Here is a 19513-nt window from a genome sequence, read left to right as displayed (position 1 = left end):
GTGTGCTATAAACACCATGCACCTGCACAATGGTGGGGAAAGTAGCACATAACACATTTGTTCAAAGCCCCCAGCTTCGCTGAGTGGTCCCTCGGCGAGGCTGGGGGCTTGACAAACTACCAACCGTGGCACTCCTCCACAACTGCGACCCGAACGGTACCATTTTGGTACAGTTTATGGGAGCCACTTATCTGCCTTTGCAAAAGTGGAGGAGTGCCACAAGCATGGGCTTCAAAAATGAAACATTCCAAAAGTGCTGGTTGCTAGGTTGGTTTTCTGCCCTTCCTAGAAACTGGCACACATATTCCGAAAGTGGCGCATTTATTCTGAGTTCGGAAGAATGTGCCAGCTTCAGAATAGGTGTTAAGTAACGAAAAGGTTGCCAACACTTTCTGCAACCTTTTCACTACTTAACACCTTGATGAGAATCGAGCCCTGAGAGTCTGGATCTGATGTCTGGGACCAGTTCTAGCTCAGTGTTAATTTAGTGTGTCTCATTTTCAACCTTGCCACAGGGAGGGCTAATACATGAGGCCATTAGCCCTGCGAGCCTCTGAAACCACCATTCCGACTTGTAGGTGGAATTGAAGAAAAGGGCGGCTGTATGCATTAAATCCCTCATCCTGCCCTTGGTCAGAAAAACCTTGGCAATGACCGTGTTCCATCGAAAACCCAAGAAAATCGGGTACTGCGAGACCGTCATTGATGATTTTCTCAAGTTCACTGACCGTCCCAACTTGACGAGCAGCTGAAGTAGTAACTACAAGTCCCCCGCTGCTGTATGGGGGCAGTGACTCCTGAGGAGTCAGTCGTCCAAATACTGCTAGTCCTGGACCCTACAAAGTCTGAGGAATGCTGCTATTACAGCCATAATCTTTGTAAAGACCCTTGGTGTGGAGCTCAACCCGAAAGGAGGATTCAGTATTGAAAATGTTCTCCCCCTACCGATAATCAAGGTATTTGCAGTATTGGGGCCATATTGGTACATGTAGGTATTCATCCTGAAGATCTACCACACAGAGCCAATCATTGCTTACAATGGAGTAGCAGATTTGTATGGGCGTGATCATCTTGAATTTCTCTTGTGTAATGTGAAGATTGAAATCAGGCAGGTCTAAAATAGTGCGCAGGCCACCTTGGTTGGGTTGCAGCACTGTAAAAGTGTGGAAATAAAATCCCACACCCTCTGCTGCTGGAAGGATGCGTTCTACCATCTTCAGGACCAGAAACCTCTGAACATCGGCACAGAGAGAAGGAGATCCTGTCGGATGTATAGGAGGGCGGTATGAAGGAATTGCCGGAAGGGGAAGATGGAAACCCGGACGGGCTACCGTCTCCAGATGAGAGGAGATGCACCCCACCCCCCCAACCGCAGATGCATAGGACCACTCCAAATTATCATCTGGTATTTTTTATCAGAGGACAGGGTACTGGATCCAGCAGTGGAAGCAGAGGAGTGGGAAAAAAACCAGCCCCTCTGCCTCTTCTGCTTACGATGAGGTCCGCTTGGTGAACAGTCCAGCTGACAAGTCTTGCAGTCTTGGAACTCCTGGAACCCTGAAAAGGATCTGTATAAGAAAAAATTACCTAATTTGGGGGAAAGAAGAATTTGCAGATGGAGGTTTAGATAGGTCGGACAGCGATTTGGCTGTTAAAGTGCTAGCTTTGGTTTTTGCCAACTCATCAGGAAGATCTATAGCCTTCTCCTGGACCTCCTTTGAGAATTTGGTTGCACTTAGCCACGCTTGGCGGGTGATGTCAATGTCATACATTAGGCTGTGTGCCGAAGTACTGACATGATGCACGGCAGCCTCTAGCAGATCCTGCGCCAGCAATGGACAAACCGGTCTTCAAGTCTGTCGTGGTGAAAGAACTGTTTGAATTATGAAAGTTATCTCCATAATTTTAGATTAGCAGCAGCAAGGACCGCTTCAGGATGTGCCTAACGAAACTTAAGTGCAGCATTAGCAAAGACTTTCTTCCCTACCCGTTTCAAAACCTTGTCCTCATTTGACAACAACTGGGAGGCAGAGGAGGAGGACGACGATGAAGACTTTCACTGAACGGTTGTGGCAGCAACCACAGTATAAGACAGAAAGGGCCAAGCAGTCAAGGGAATTTCTTCAGACTCCTGAAGAAGTCCTGTAGCGTGTAACGAGTGTCTATCCTCTGGTTTATGTGTTGGCGCATATGCGGTTTAACCCACACCTTGCAGGCCTCTGGTAAAATGTCCTTTTGAATGAAAATGACAGATATTTCCTGAGTCTTCAACATAAGGGCCCCTGACCGAACCCTGCCTACAGCGCAGGAGGATCATGAATTGGAATGCCCAAAATGGCCATAGGATCTAGCATCCTGTCATGAAACGCCCTGATGGAAGAAGGCAGATCCTCGTCATCATCTGACACATCCCTTTTGGTTGGATCGACAACAGACGGAGTGGAGCGTGGAACGGCAGCGAGCGCTGGAGGCAGCTTCATCGAAGGGGGCAGAGGTGGAGGCGGCATTTCCACTGGCCTGGAAGGCAGCATGGAAGGAGGCATCTCCCTTGGTGCAGGAGGCTCTGGTTGTGTGGGGAAAGTTTCCCTGAAGAGGCCTCTAAAGTATGCCTTCATAAGGTCGGACTGCATCAGGCTTTGGAACTGACTGAAGAACGCCTCCTCTGAAGACGTCTCAGCTGTGGAGTAGGAAGTGGACGATCAAGCGTGCTGTGCCTCCACGAGTCTGTTGAGACTGGTTGCCAAGAAGGTCCCCCCATCCATGGGTCCATATAGTGCAGAGGAGCCAATGTCGGAGGAAGCAATAACGTAGGTAGAATGGGCATTTTTGTATTCCATTCCAAATGTGGATTGAATGGATTTTCTCCAAGGATGCAGATGGCAAAGATTTGGGCGTGGCCTCTAGACCTGACAAAATGGCCAACCCTGAAGAGGTCGACAAAATGGCAGACAAAGTCGATGCAGGTTGAGGCGCCATCTTGAGACCCTCTGTCGTGACATGCTTCACATGTCTGGCAGAAGCCATTGTGGGTTTGGCTGATATTTTAGGAGCCTTGAGGTAATCTTTAGCCCTCCGTGAGGGATCCTCAGCAGAGCCAGTGAATAAGGACTTTGAACACTTGTCCGACCCATGCGCTCCCTCAAACTGGCCGGTAGTATGTTTAGCCCCTGTGAGGGGAACCTCAGAAGTTAATCCAGTCTTGTTAGGAGTTCTGGGGATCTTCTGTCTTTCTGGTGTTTCTTTCAGCCCCTTTTATGGTAACCTCAGGAGAGACCCCAGTACTTTTTGTCCCCAGCGGTGGAACCTTAGCGAGAACCTAGCACTTTTAGGGCCAAAAGGAAGAACCTCAGCCAAAACTCCTGTGTCCAGTTCAGACCATGCTTGGGGTACCGCAGGGCGAACCCTGGTGACTACTCCTCCCAGAAACGGATGCCCCCAGGAACGAATCACCTGGAGGGGTGCCCTAAAAAGAATATTACTTACCAGGCAATGTCTCTTTTCTTCAATGAAATTTCAAAGGCGTACTAATGGAAATCTGTGGAAGACCTCTTCAAACATGATAAGCCTTCTTTTGAGTGCATGGACTGAGTGGGAGTCACAGTAGAAGCACGCGTCCCAACGATGGTCTCAGCCCAGGCACTCAAGGCAGAGGATGAGAGGGTCCATTGCCGTGTAGTGATGCCAGCAGGAAGTACACGAGGCAAAAGGTATACGCTCTGGCATAAGCGGAGGAAAAGAACATGACCCCCGGTACTGGGGTAGGAAGAAAAACTTAAAGGAAAAAAGCAGTAAAGACAAGAATACCCACGATGATAAGTGCATGCGATCCCGATTGCACGCAGAAAGGGACTGGAGGTCGATGCACTGGGTGGGGCTAAAGCCTTTTACAAGCAGTAAAAGAAGGAACATTTTTGTTACGCTATAAAAAATGCTCCAGTACTGTCCCGAAGGCCGGAATATCCCCGCAAGTAAAAGCCTCTGAGAATTGGAGAGCATTTGACAAGTAGTGTTTCCAACAGTAAGATGAGCTGCTGCAGAGGAGAGCGTGACCAGGATGTAGCATTCCCTGTGGGACAATGTAACTGCTGTGGAGGGGAAGAAAGAGTACAGTGTCAAAAGTGAGGACAAGAAAGGGTGCAGATATGAGGAGGCCTAAAATGACAGTCTCCAGAATGACTGTACAGGACCAAAACACTGGATGAAATTTGGAGCGCCATGGAAAGGGAAGAGTGACACTGGACAGACAGGCAACTGTCCCCTAATCCTTTGTCGCTGCTTCGGAACACTCGTATTTTAAAGAGGACTTAAGTTTGGAAGCAAATGGGAAAGAGACATTCCTGGGACCTTAACTCTTGAAGAAAACATGTTTAGAAAGTCTGACTGTGCGCAAGTGAACCATGCTGCTCGTTCCAAGCTCACGTGAGCTTCACTTGCTGACCCACTCACAGCCATCTTTTAATGGGATGATCCCAGCTTCCATGATATTGAAGCCAAGCGAAGCTTGAAATGAACATACATAAAGACCATCTGCTTCACACACTCTAATAAAGGCATATCCCCAGTTACCACATATCTACTGCGACACGCACATTTAGTCCTACCAAGTTCCAATTAAAACCCAAGCCTATCCTAGACAAACTCCACAGTCTGGGCTGCCCCAGTACCCTTTTCAGGACCACTGCACTACCATCGTCTTTCCATTTACCCTTAAAAATCCTTAAAAATCAAAGACCTGCTTGCAAGACTATAGAACTTGTAATTCACACAAAAAAAAAAAAACGTACTGGACAATGTATATTTTTCACTAGGCCAGCGTCAATTTTAATAACAATGCCATTTTCCATTTTCCGAAAAGCATTTGACAAAGTACATGCATGATGCTAATCACAAGCTAAAAGATAAGACATGAATGTGAACTTGGAAGGAACGTTTTCAATGAATAATGCAGTGTGCCAATATAAAATGAGGCTAAACCATTGACAATGAAAATCAATAAAACAATAAAAATCCTAAATTTTATGAGCAAAAAAAAAAGACTAAGTTTAGCACTCATTTCAAAATAGTTGCAGTTCTCCATGCGTGGATAGAATCTGTAACTCGAGTCAAGGGTTGATCCAAAAGGAGTGGTAGGTGCCCTGTAACATGATAACCACGGTTTGTACATTGCCGATGTCTGGCACGAGTAAGTAAGGAGAGCTGGAGTCTCTTAAGCAGTGCACGAAACATGACAGCATATGTTATTCTATGACTCATCCATCAGCTGCGTACTCACCTACCACCCCGGCAGCTGTTGGGCTTGCTCCAAGAGACTTTACGTGGTGGCTTAATAAAGGCACAACCATGCTCACGCCAAACAAATCCTGCAACAAGTGAAATGGAGTGGTCATTCCAAAAGACATTTTTTTATTTGTCGCGATGCACTGAGGGTTTACAAATTAGGCAACCTAACTCTCAAACGCTAACAGAGTTGCACGCCTTGTTTAACCATAGCCCAGTGCTATCTGCAAAGCGCTACACTCTTTACTTGGCTTGCACCAATATATAAAATATGCAGCTAATCATACCTTCAAATACGTACAAATCATAAGTCAAGCCATGTCACTAGTAATGCAATCTAGTCAAGACAAAACAAAACGGGAAGCGTGCAAGATCAGTGGTATCAAGTGAAAATTGTAAAATAATGGTTGATGCAGTTTAGTTTGAAAAATACATTTTACGAAGGCAAACGTCTGGAGGCTGCAGGAGTACTACGCTGGCACAACCACAACAAGGCCAGGCCCCACTAGACACCTGGAGAGGTCAAGGGTGCAAGAAGCACATCAAGAGGACCGATTTTACAAGGAGGTGAGCAACCATGGGGGGCAAATCAATAATAGAGTGCACAGCTACAGAGGGAACATCAGTAATAATCAAACATGTTGGGGGACGACATACCAGCCACAGTCGCAGCGGGCACACCAAACAGGCTCCCAGCAGGTTTTCAGGACTCACTAGCCCTACATCTGCCAGGCCCATTTGAATTGTGCAACACCAGCAAAGCAGTGCCGCAATGGATCAGGTGGCTATGGGATTTTGAACTGTATATCGGGCCCTGGAATCCATAGATGACCAGGAAAAAAAAAAAATGTCTCCTCACCCTACGTCACGCCACACACCAACATCGACTATGAGTGGCATGTGTCCTACTCCACGACGCAGAGCAAAGGTAAGACAATGGACACTATTGTAATGCGCTTATGGGCGCGACTAAAACACTGCATATTTCATACTTACTCCATTGCTCACACAGGTAATAGCAAACTGTCACAAATTCCTAATAGTGTGCTGCTTTCCCAGATAACGTATAAATAGGGCTAGTGTTCTCTCAAAGCTGGGGCCAATTGGAAGTACCTTATTGGTTGGGAATTTGCCAAATTTGACCGAAAATATTTTACCTTATGGCCTAGTTGACTGAATTTAGGCTGCACAAAATGATCGTACAAGCAAATATTTGGTCAACTGAGCCAGACGGTTCCATTCTAGCGAACAGGGGTTGCACCCCCTTGCTCACTACAATGGGAACAGTAGTTTCAGGTGTGTCCCCCGCTTCCGGGACATTGGAAGCAGGGGACTGGATTAGTAACTGGATTAGCAACTCAGCGCACATGGGGAATACTCCACTCTCAGCAAGTCTTCCTTGGTGCAGTTTTCCCAATGCAGGTTTTGAGGACACAGGACCCTCTCAGAACTTGCAGGTGAAATCTTCTGTCTCCACGTTCCGACATCCCTTCTGTGCTCCCACTTCCTCGTTAATTGCCAGACTTGTGCTTCTCCTCTTCCACTACTACTGCCAGCCTTCCAACTCCTGCTCAAGCTCCTTCCTACTCTCTTCTCCTGCTGGGTCTTTTTTATGCTTCACTCATTTGGCAATTGGCTTCAGGTGTGAGCCATTAGTTTCAATTGTCTGACAACTGCATTTGCTATTAGGCCTAATTTCCTGACCACTACATCTACATGCCTCTTCAGCCCTTGTCCTCGTCTCAGTCCGTCTAGGATTCTGGGAAATGTAGTTTGTTTATTCAAAGTTAGGTTGTTCTACTGCTTGATTAGTTTTAAGGGTAGATATAATTCCATTAGGAATGATAACAGAGGGGCTGTAGGTTTTAATTTTTCTAGAGGAAGATGATTTTAATGAAGACAACATTTCCACAATCTCTTGTAGTGTACCCTTGGAGTTGTAGAACCAAAAAGGAGTCTTTCTTTTGTTATAATATACTTTGCTGCTACAACCTTAAGATTCACATTAGGTTTAATAGGAGCTTGAGAGACATCAAAATGACAATAAGACATAACCTCTTCTGGCACAATGGTAAGAGTCTCCCAGCCAGAGGAAAAACACTGGGTCTCATCCCATGGAATCTCCTCGCTACCCTCAGCTCGGTCTTCAACCAGGTGATCCTACACAGTACCCCAACCCCAGTATTGGGATCAGGAAGCGTCTGCCTTGCCCTGGCGACCTGGGAGGAGACTTTAGACAGCGTTTCAGTGAGGGATCCGCAGGATTCTTCACACTCCCCTACGTCTGACATAAACAGATTAAATAAAGCTGGGGCCAATATGCACCCCTGCTTCACACCCCAGGCAATATGTATGGGTTCAGACAGCTTTGCCATTTGCCATTCAGCTTCACACAAGCTAATTTTGTGTAATAGCTAGCAGGCTAATAGTAGTTCAGGTCAGGTCAGTCAGAATTCCCACAAAAATGAACGATCAATCGCATCAAACGCAGTAGCAAAGTCCACAAACAATATAGAGGTATAGATTTGTCACAAGCTTGTCTAATCAGAGAATTGAGAACAAATAATTTGCAGAGAGGCCCTTCCTAAATCCCATCTGCAAGGGACTAAGGGTATGATTTTCATCAATCCAATTTTTAATCTTCCTTACTAAATATTTGGCAAAAAAGTTACCAGGACCATCCAAAAAGGATAGTATACTTTAATTTGAGGGGGTCATCATATCTGTCCCGTTAAAGAATCGGGATGAAATGTGATACCTTCCATGAATCGGGAATGTGGCTGCACTCCGCAATTTGCTTAAAAGTGGTAAGAAGAATATCTGCCCAGAGTTCGGGATTAGCTAGCTAACTACATTAGAGATACCATACAGCCCTCGTGCTCTAGATTTTTGGAATTTACTTATTATGCCAACGAAATTGTCCCCATCAAAGGACAAGGTCAATGGACAGGCAAGTGGAGGAATAGGATTTCTGGTTGCAAACTTTCTATGAAGATACATTTTCCAGGTTTTACTAGCAATTGGATTAGCTATGAATAGACAATGGGCCTCATTACGGGTTCGGCGTAACCGTGCCAGTACTACCGGCATGTTGCCGGACCCGTAAATATTTACCCGCGCCTGACTTGCTTTTAACACGGGGGGATTACAACGCCGGCTGTCCAGAAAGTCAGGCGCCAGTAAATTGTAATTCCCCATTCCCATAAAGTCCAACAGGACTCTATGGGAATGGGGACCATGGAAGCAACATTTTTAATGGTGCTGGTGCTTCCGTGATGGTCTGCATACAGTTGCCGCTGTGCCCGGCAGGGTCCGACCTGTTGGGCACAGTGGCTCTGGCATGCAGACCTGTAACATGCTGGTCCGGAAACAACAGTGCGGGTAAGTTTACCAGCACCATTGTTTCCGGAACCGGCAGGCTCAGAATGAGCCCCAATGACGAACCTGTGACTATTATTTAATGCCACAGGTGTTTTGTATCATGTTTCCAAAAGACTTTGTATGAGTCTCTCCAAACAGTTTTATGGTTGGAAAGTCGATATCACTTAAGCCAGGAGAGGCACTATTGTTAAACTTCTTAAATTTGAACATAATTAACCTGGCAGTTAATATTACAGGTTTTGACCTTCCTAATCTCCTGCCTCAGAGTTCTTTTTTTAAAAGTTATTTCCTTACCGTAGTGGTAAACGTATGTGGCTCCCAACCTGGACAATGTACCTCGACCTCTATACAGAAAAAAATTAGTGATCAAGCTAATTCACTCAATGACTAGATTAGGGGAATTACAATTTGTATATACAACTTCAAGATTATTCATATATTGTGTTATTACATCTATATTTCTGTCAGACCATCCTAGTCTATTCACTGAATTATTCACTCTCACCTCCCCCACCCTGTCTTGGTCCGGGGAATTCATAGGCAGCATGTTAACCCTAACTTTAAATATCGCATGATCACTAAAATCAACATGATTTACAGACATTTTTTGGCCGTTTATAACATAGCAAAGCTTCCGTAAAAAATAGTCAATAGTTGATTGAAAGACACCATTATACCAAGTCTTTGCTGCTGCAACATCATCATGTGGGGAACCATTAAACATTTGAAACCCCAAATCAAAACAGAATGGCGATCACAAACATGCGCTTATGATCTTTTACCAAAACCATCAAAAATTGCCTTTATAATCTACTGGGTAATCAATGAAAGGGGAGTTAAAGTCATCGCCAATAATAAGATCCATGGCATGGCAATTCATAGTACCTTAGATAATACATTCATAAATTGCCGTTTGGATCTCTTCAGTGAAAGCTCCCCCCTGGGGGATCATATAGATTTAACACCAATAAATGATAACCGTAGTGGAGTGCGGCATCAACCAACATAAGATTAGGAGGTTAAATGTCATTTCGCCGACCCCCTTTTTTCGATGGGTGTTTGCCACAGGAGTTTTGCCAAAAACTACATCAAATTTTTCTTTTCATTATTTTAGGGGTTCGGGGGGGGGGGTTCTCCCTCTCCCTCCAAGCCTCCTTAATTACTTTTATTTTTCTATTTCCCTTCCCCCCCCCAACCCTTTATTTACCTTTACCCACCCCCCCAAAAAAAAATTGATGGAAAGTTTCAGCAAAACACCCGTCGGGTGTCGGCAAAAGAATGCAATACCAACTAGGATTATCGCAGGAGATAACAGCTGCCCAAGACACCAGGGAGTTAGAACAAAGGGTCAATAATCCTCCACAGGGGTGACCCTTGTCACCCTTTCTAGCCCGATTTGAGGACCACTTATATCCGTCAAAAATAACCTCCTCCATTAGCCATGTCTCCTGGAATAATATGATATCGAGGTCATAAAACAGGCTGTAGGATCCACCCTCTGCAACTAAGGGATTACTTAACATATCATGTTCCGAACGAACTGTGGCGACTGCTTTTGGACTTATTGAGCGGGGTAGCTGTTGAGCTTCCATCTGTAAAGATAAGCAGAGTTTAAGTAGAGAATTGTCATTGACAAGCGCTGTTGAGGCGTTACACAAACCGAGAGAGGTTTCCGCTCAGATGTGTATAATGTGATGATTTCAGGCAAAACGTTCCTTGGAGGTACTTTGAAGAACTTCGTAAATTTAGATACCCCGGCAATTATTTAAAAGCACCCGCTATGTACTCGTCACTGTAATGAGCCCCAAAGATACAGGCTCAGTTTCATGTATAGCCGGTATAATTTTACTTGTTTTTGCATCTTTTCCCATGCGTGCGTTTACTCTCTTTTCGGCAGCATTTTAGCTTTCAGGACAGTTATTAGATTTGTCAAACACTGTCCCTTTCTGCCAATTACTAAAAAATGGCAATCGTATATCCCGTCAGAAACCAATCCACTGCGGCAATCCGTTGTACACTAATTCAAAAATGTATAAGTGTCACTCAATGTCACCGCGTCTTAGTAGTCCAAAGGAAATACAACAAATGAAGCCGTGGCAAAAAACCATGGCGTTGTCAAAAAGACACATTAGCAGATAGCTTCAATACACTTTGCCGTCCAACATCACAAAGGCTGGCGATAGAAATGACAATTACAGGAAACTACTGCATACACATGAGCCGCGTTAGTTGTGTTTTGTGGAGTGCAACAACTTCAAACCGGGACAATATAGGGAGCCTGCAGGAGAACAGATAATGGAAAAAAGTGGATACAAAATACCCCGTCACAATGGAGAACAGGGTGCAGACAGCTAATTGATGCTCGGCAAAAGTGGATTTAGCTTTCAACTTTTGAGCTAAAAGCTTACCGATCGAAGCACTCTTGGAGGGAGAGCAGATTAACTTCTCTGATATTGCTAGGCCCCTTCCAGACCCCGACACACCAAATTCTACCCACTTGCTTTCCGTGCAGCACTCTGCGCTATGAGGATTATTAAGGGGCCGATTCATGGAACAAACGTGCGCCGAAAATCTCCGCGCAAGCGGAAAAAAACAGGCGCACGCGTGCGATTCATGGAAGTCCCTGCGCGTGTTTACCACGGGATGTGCGTCAAACCCGTGCATGGCGCACACGTCACTGCAACATCCCAAAAGACGTGTGCGATGCGCACAGTGAAAGCGCACAACCTCTGCGCATACACTAGAAAGTGGGCGGAACACGGGGCGTAACGTGCGGAATGGGGAACAACTCGCGAAAACAAAGGCGTAACTGGGGATGTACTGCAGGGAAGCAGACGGAACGCCCACACGCATCCGAGCCACACGTATTCATGGAACCGAATAGGGCAAAGCCACGCACAGCAAAAGACACGCACAAGCCGATACACGTCCGCCACACAAAGGCAGGCGGTAGCGTCCCTGCGCATTACAAAAGTGGCAACATACAGCAATTGTGCGAGCGGGGCACGTGTATTTCAGGGGTTCGCGTGAAGTTTCTCACGCGATCGGGCCTGGGGGAGCGGGCTACGTGTATTTCAGGGGTTCGCGTGAACTTTTTCACGCGATCGGGCCTGGGGGAGCGGGCTACGTGTATTACAGGGGTTCGCGTGAACTTTTTTCCGCGATCGGGCCTGGGGGAGCGGGCTACGTGTATTACAGGGGTTCGCGTGAAGTTCTTCACGCGATCGGGCCTGGGGGAGCAGGCTACGTGTATTTCAGGGGTTCGCGTGAAGTTTCTCACGCGATCGGGCCTGGGGGAGCGGGCTACGTGTATTTCAGGGGTTCACGTGAACTTTCTCACGCGATCGGGCCTGGGGGAGCAGGCTACGTGTATTTCAGGGGTTCGCGTGAACTTTTTCACGCGATCGGGCCTGGGGGAGCGGGCTACGTGTATTACAGGGGTTCGCGTGAACTTTTTACCGCGATCGGGCCTGGGGGAGCGGGCTACGTGTATTACAGGGGTTCGCGTGAAGTTCTTCACGCGATCGGGCCTGGGGGAGCGTGCTACGTGTATTTCAGGGGTTCGCGTGAACTTTTTCACGCGATCGGGCCTGGGGGAGCGGGATACGTGTATTTCAGGGGTTCGCGTGAACTTTCTCACGCGATCGGGCCTGGGGGAGCGTGCTACGTGTATTTCAGGGGTTCGCGTGAACTTATTCACGCGATCGGGCCTGGGGGAGCGGGCTACGTGTATTTCAGGGGTTCGCGTGAACTTTCTCACGCGATCGGGCCTGGGGGAGCGGGCTACGTGTATTTCAGGGGTTCGCGTGAAGTTTCTCACGCGATCGGGCCTGGGGGAGCGGGCTACGTGTATTTCAGGGGTTCGCGTGAAGTTTCTCACGCGATCGAGCCTGGGGGAGCGTGCTACGTGTATTTCAGGGGTTCGCGTGAAGTTTCTCACGCGATCGGGCCTGGGGGAGCGGGCTACGTGTATTTCAGGGGTTCGCGTGAAGTTATTCACGCGATCGAGCCTGGGGGAGCGGGCTACGTGTATTTCAGGGGTTCGCGTGAACTTTCTCACGCGATCGGGCCTGGGGGAGCGGGCTACGTGTATTTCAGGGGTTCGCGTGAAGTTATTCACGCGTTCGGGCCTGAGGGAGCGGGCTACGTGTATTTCAGGGGTTCGCGTGAACTTTCTCACGCGATCGGGCCTGGGGGAGCGGGCTACGTGTATTTCAGGGGTTCGCGTGAAGTTTCTCACGCGATCGGGCCTGGGGGAGCGGGCTACGTGTATTTCAGGGGTTCGCGTGAAGTTTCTCACGCGATCGGGCCTGGGGGAGCGGGCTACGTGTATTTCAGGGGTTCGCGTGAATTTACACACGCAATTCCATCAGGGTACGTGTATTACAGGTGTGCGCGATATCAACAGGGTACGTGTATTACAGGGGTGCGCGGGGAGCAGCACACTTGAATTGCACGTGTGGGTCCTCCCAGGTGTTCCCTCTACACCCTCCACGGCCCCTGCAGGTGGCTCACACCACAGGGGCCTACCCAGCACATGTCATGCAGGCACCCCACCCACCATGCCCATGCCCACCAGCCAACCCACATGTCAACTTGGACTACTCCCCCCCAACGCATGTCCCCCTGCACCCCCAGCCACCAGGGCAGCCTCCACCAGGCCCCTACCCATGTCTCACACCACCCCCACCCCCCAGTCACCAGGGGCACCTGCCAGCAGGCCCCCACCCATGTCCAACTCATGTTCCCCCCCCCCCAGCACTGTGGGGCACCTGCCAGCAGGCCCCCACCCATGTCCAACTCATGTCTCCCACCACCCCCACCCCCCAGCCACCAGGGGCAGCATCCACCAGGCCCCCACTCATGTCCCCTATCACCCCCACCCCCCAGCCACCATGGGCAGCCTCCACCAGGTCCTCACAATCCCCAACACACATGCACGTCAGCGTGTAATACGAGTAAAGGGCCATGCGCGTAAGCGCGCGTGGAAACTGCACGTCCGCGTGTAATACGAGGAAAGGGCCTATGCGCGTAAGTGACGTGACGCGCGCGTGCGTTTCCCTCAGCACGGGTTAAAGGTGAGCGGGCCCAGCAGTTCACTGTACGTGCCTTTCGTGGAGACCGACGTGTGTTGCTGCTTCCTGTTGTTTCGCGCGCCATCACAACTTCACAGCTCTCAAGGACGTATCTCTTCTTTTGGCGGGGGTATTGGCTACGCGTGTTTTTCTGCATCGCGCTAGTCAGACGGTGAGTCACACACGCTCTTTTTCCCACTGCGGGTGCCCCTGTGTATCGCACCCATTTTTGATGTCATAGTAGCCTGCGTGTCCCACGCGTACGCGTTATTCGTGTTACTGGGTGCCACCGCGTACTGCGGGAGGTTCAATCCACGCACGTAGGCTGCAGGGTTGCGTGCACGGTTTTACTGCAGTTTTGGGGTGCCTGAGCGTTGCGTGACCCGTCACCACATCACCGGGGTCACATACAGCCTTGCAGGTGCAGGGGGGCTGTTAACATCTTGCTTCCCACCCCCTTCACCCCAATTGCCCAGGTCAATTGTGGTGTACACCTCCCATTGGCACCACTCCATCTGTGCCAGCACTACTACATCTGTGCCATGGTTGGGAGGCCACCAAAGGTGAGGGGCGCCTCAGCTGGGTGTACTCCTCGTGGCGGGCGTGGTCGGGGACGTGGCCGTGGTGACCAGGGAGTAGGGGGACTCCAGGGTGTCCAGGGCAGCCACAGAGGGGGAAGAGGCAGGGGTGCGCCACTTGAGCACAATGTTGTGCTATGTGTCGGTGCAGCCATGCCACCACCCCCTGTGGTTCCGGGGGATGCAGCTCCTGCATCTGGCACTGGCACCCATATGACCTGGCAGTCCGTTCCATCGACTGTCACCGGCCCAAGGGTGGTGGTAGCTGCAGGTGCAGCTGTGGACACCGCCACCCAGGCTCAGGGTCTGCCAGCGCAGGCTGCGTTGGCACTTGAAGAGCCCTTGGTAGATCTCCAACAGGCCAGGGGGGAAACCATAGGGGCACGCTGGGCTGCTCAGACCAAGACACGTGCGGGTGTTGGCAAGTGCAGGGGCAGATGCACCCAACAGCACCCTGATTGTGAGTCTGCCAACCAGGACCGTTGCGGCCAACCACCCTGCCACAGCTGATGTTGCTGCGCAGGGTCCATCAGTGGGCACCCAGCTGCCACTGACACAAGTCAGGCCTCTGGTCATCCCTCCACCTGCCACTCCCTTGGCTCAATCCACCGAACCCACTGGCCATGCTGGTCAGGGCGGCATTAGCCAGCCAGGGTCTGCGCCACACTCCAAGAGGAGGAAGGTTGCACCTGCAGCACAGGCTGGGACCCCACACACAGCCACGACCTCCTGCACGTCGAGGAAGAAGCCTTTCTGTAAGCAGGAACTGGACTTCCTCGTGGACTACGTGCGGGGCCACAGCCGTGACATGCTAGTGGGTGCCAATAGTCAGACCACGGCTGCCCAACGTGACACCCACTGGAAGCATGTTGCGGAACATGTCAGTTCATTCGGCCATGAGGTGCGCACGGCGCAGGAGTGCAAAAAGCGTTGGAATGACATCAAGCGCAGCACTAAGGCCAAGCGTGCCTCAAATTACAACTTGACTCTGGTGACTGGCGGTGGGCCTGCACCAGAGGAGGAAGAACTCACTCCGCATGAGGCTCTCGTTGCGGAGTTCATACCACCTGAATTGGTGGAAGGAGTGGGAGAGAAGCTGGACTTTGATGCCCAGTCCAGTGAGTGTTGATGCGTGTTTGTTGAGGACGTGTGTGTTTCACTTGTGGGATGTGTTGTGCATGATTGCTGCTACATGTGACGTGTACATGGTTCTGATGTGTAAGTAATGCAATGCTACCGTCATGCATGTCTCCTCTGCCTGCATGCGGGACTCCATGTAGGCATGCTCCCTTGCCCCTCCTCCGCCACTCTGCACCCCAGTTCCACCTTTGCACTGGTCTGCTTCAATCTTGCCAATGTGTAGTTTCTTGTCCATGTGTCCTGTGTAGATGCTAACTTCCAGCGTAGAATCTGCCAGACATATGCCATGTCGTACAGCCTTAGTACTCGATGCAGGGTATCTCACTTGTACTGTGCATGGGTCAGATGTCCCGCAGGGACATGAGTGCCCATTCATGCTCCATGTGCATTGCACGCATGCCCCTATGTGTCCTTGACTGGATGATCACTGTAATATCAGTCCTTGGTTACATACATTGCCTGCCATCTCATCAGCCTTCCCATGTCAACTGTGCCTCAGTCCTGCGTTGCACACATGTTTAGGCTCTGACAATCTGTGTGGCTCACAGGCCTCAGCCTGTTCAATGGCCAATGACTCTGTCCAACTCTTGTTGTGTCTTCTTCACACGTGGGCCGCCTCCGGAGTTCCCATCATGTGTCCTGCCCACTGTCCCAGCATCATTTGCAGTGTTGTCATTTGAATCACATGAAGCTGTTGATGCCAGTCAACACTGCCTGTCAATACACAGGTGTATGGTCAGCCTTTTGATACCATGATAGGCATCCCTGCTTTGGTACTGGGGTGGAGGGGTGCTTGGCTTCTGGACATGGTACACATTGAATGCACAATGCACATGATGTCTGATTTTGACATTGCACTGCCTTCACATTTCCTGGCACACACCATGTAGTGCTTGTACATGTAGGTAGTGAGTGGCGTACACATTTTCTGCACTGCATAGACCCACTTCCATGGAAACTGCCACCTTTCAACAGGTCTGATCACAGAAGCTATTCAAAGTAGACCCAGCATGCATGCCAGGTCATATGTTGTGTGTCACATGTCTGCCTGATGCCTTTGCTGTCGGTGTGTGTGTGTGTCGTGTGCTTCTGACATGTGTATTGACCTTTTCCCCTCTATTTTTCAGGTGATGACGCAATGGAGGCAGAGGATGGTGTTGTCATGCCAGACACAGGGTTGGTAACGCCACATCAACCCGGCACTAGTGGGGGTCGTGGGGTGGTAGGCCACGAAACCCCCCAAGTGCTGCAGTCCATCTTGTCTCTGGCTGCCTATGAGTCCAGCCTTGATGACGACTCTGACGTCCATGTTGAGTTGGATGACCATCAAGTCCATGTGTCAGGGGTGAGTGATTCTGATGTGGACACTCCTCTGTCTGCGACACCTGCACTGAGGGATCAGACAGTCTTGGTTCCTCCGCCCGTGGTGGATCGGGACGCAGGGTCACCCTCCACACCAGTCACTGATGTGCCTGGGACATCACGTCGACGGGGGCATGTAGTCGTGCAGCCGCAGGCGGTGCCAACACAGCGAGGACCCCCGGTCCTTGTGTCCCGCAGGGGTCAAGCCCGGCAACGCGGTCGCCGCGCGCAACCGCTGTATACTGAGTGGGATCAAGACATGGCTGCCAATTCCGAACGGCAGGGGGCAGCAATGGAGAACATCGCTGAGAGCATGGAACGTGTGGCCCGATCTGTGCTCCCCCCTGCTAGGCAGGTGCTTCTCCAGCAGCAGGCGGCACGGTCCACGGCCCGCTCGCTCAGGCTGGGCATGGCGGCCTCAGACAGGGCACGCCAGGCTGAAATGTCGTCTCTGCGTCAAGCAATTGCTGCTCACGCAGAGGCGCAGATGGATGCCTTGAGGGAGGAGTATGCTTCCCTCAGATCCACTCTGGGTGTCCTTATGATGTCCCAGAGGCAGCGGGCAGAGGAGAGGTTTGCACAGCTTGAGTGTACCGTCTCGGCTGAGCTACAGGCTTGCCGGGAGGTGCAGCGGTTGTCCAGCCAGGCCTTGCAGGAGGAACTCCGTGTTACACGTGCTACCTTGCAAGAGGAAGCACGTGTATCACGGGAGGTTCTGCATGCAGACCTACGTCACATCGCCACACAGAACCAGGCTCACCCGTCCGGCAGACTTGCTGCCGACGAGGGGCAAGCTGCGGCTAGGCGTGGCCAGGCTACTGTGCCACGTCCTCCTTTCCAGGATGAGCCAGACTCGGACGACCATCTATCTCCCACATAGGTCGTGCTGTGCAGGCGTTGAGCCCATGGAGGTTTTTTTTTTGGCTCAGCATCATCGCATGTGGATGTTGAGCAGCACCCTGTACCTCCCCCCTCCTGGGTGCCTCCCCTCCCCCCCGGGTCGTATGTGGCCATTTTTGATTTTTCTTCTAGTTTAGTTAGTTAAGTTTCTGTTTGATAGTTAGTTTAAATAGGTAATGTAGGTTTTCCATAGTTAGTGTAATTAGTTAATAGTTGATTTAGTTTAAAATTGCTAGTCTATTGTGCTTTCATGTGACGGTGCGGTGCTTTGTGGCTTTTGAAGGCATCCACTGTCTGTTCCAGCTGGGCCCTTCATGGTTGTCTTGTGTATGTGTTTGCTGCTTGGGTTCCTTGACTCACATATGCCACTCCTGCCTCCCTTATCCATGGGCTCGCAAGGATGGTTCGGTGTTACAGCATTTTACACAAGGGCATTGGACTGTCATATCTGTGGCATGTCTGGTGCTGTGTGACTTGTGTTGACACCCCTAGTGGGGATGATTTAGGTGTCATTGTCCACTGTTCTGCTTTTGCTAGATGGGGTGTATCATGATTAATGTGGACATTGATTGCTATGCATTGTGTAGTATGTTTCATTTCTTTCCTGTACATGTGCTTGTTGCAATTCATGCTGTAGATAGTGTTCCACACTTTGTAGGTGAAAGACGGACTGATGGTGTGATTTGTGATGTGACTCTCTGACATGGTCAAGTAATGAGATGCCTGATGAGACACACACAGATGACTTTGAAGCATTAATCATGTGTTACATGCCCTTTCTGCAGGGGGATGAGCCTCCAGAGCACCTTTGCCAGCAGACATTTCCCATTGGACGACGGAATTCTGGACCCGTTTGTTGGTGCCCACATGCACATGTGTGCAGAAGCAGAGGCACAGTGATTGCAGACCCACATCCTAGTACTGCTGACATGTTCCAAGGAACTCCAGGCAAGGTGAGCATCACAGGGGGGCCACGACACAGCAAAGCTTGCACCAGGCGAGTTGCACATGCAGGCTTAGTCACAGCACTGAGGGTGAGCTTAGACGAATATTGGTGTTGAAGCACACAATGCAGCTCAGATGTGTTTGTGGACTGATGGCTGCTGATAGTAGGGTTGTCTGGGACACATGCAGGGGCAGTGGCACATACCCTCCGGTACACCAAGGTCCATTGAGCCACTTGTATCAACCATGTAGCCTTCCGAGACATGGAAAGGGGCAGCTCACAGGGACATGCAGCAAGGGACATACTCGGGTGCAGTGCATGTCTTTTCCACGTACTTCATGATAAATGCACTGCCAACTTTGTTTCGGTCATGGTGGTACACAACTTGCTCTGTAGTCATGGCTTGCAATATGGGTCTGTCTGCTTACCCAGGGAACATTGCATGTTGTGTGAATTGTGACACATTGGTGTTCCATTTGCCACGCACCCAGCAGCGGCTGCCTTACTGCATTGACTGTGTATGACCCGTCACAGGGGTGATGTTATATATGGGTACGAAGCATCAACCACAGATTGTCTGTTTGTAGAGTAGTCTGTTGCTATGGGGCATGTTTGGTGTTGTGTTTTTGTGCAATTGGCACGTACAGGTTGTTCACTGTGTCTCTCTTTGCAGCATTGCAGTGCTCCTGTAACCGGACCTGAGAGTGCGCAGGCAGGAGGCCAGCACTCAAAACCAGAGCTAAGTGTCTTGTTTTTCTTACAAACTGCTCTGCATAGGCTTGCTGGGGAGTGTACTGATGCATGGATGTATGTGTGGTTCAATTTGGTATGTTATATTCTCCCTAATCACCCGT

At 49.8% G+C, this 19513-nt stretch overlaps 1 protein-coding gene across 1 annotated transcript in view; it reads right to left on the bottom strand.

Moving 5' to 3' along the window:
* MFSD9 (major facilitator superfamily domain containing 9) overlaps nt 1-19513 on the bottom strand; it is a 203706-nt gene that overhangs the window by 132340 nt on the left and 51853 nt on the right. The window contains exon 2 of the mRNA XM_069636926.1: nt 5273-5360. Coding sequence (XP_069493027.1) covers nt 5273-5360 — 88 coding nt within the window. The remainder of the gene's footprint in view (nt 1-5272; nt 5361-19513) is intronic.

This window comes from Ambystoma mexicanum, chromosome 7p, assembly GCF_040938575.1.
Source record: "Ambystoma mexicanum isolate Mex_15411 chromosome 7p, UKY_AmexF1_1, whole genome shotgun sequence".
In the NCBI taxonomy this organism is placed as follows: Eukaryota; Metazoa; Chordata; class Amphibia; order Caudata; family Ambystomatidae; genus Ambystoma; species Ambystoma mexicanum.
The sequence above is the reverse complement of the archived record's forward strand: the minus strand, read 5'-3'. Positions and strand labels throughout refer to the sequence as shown.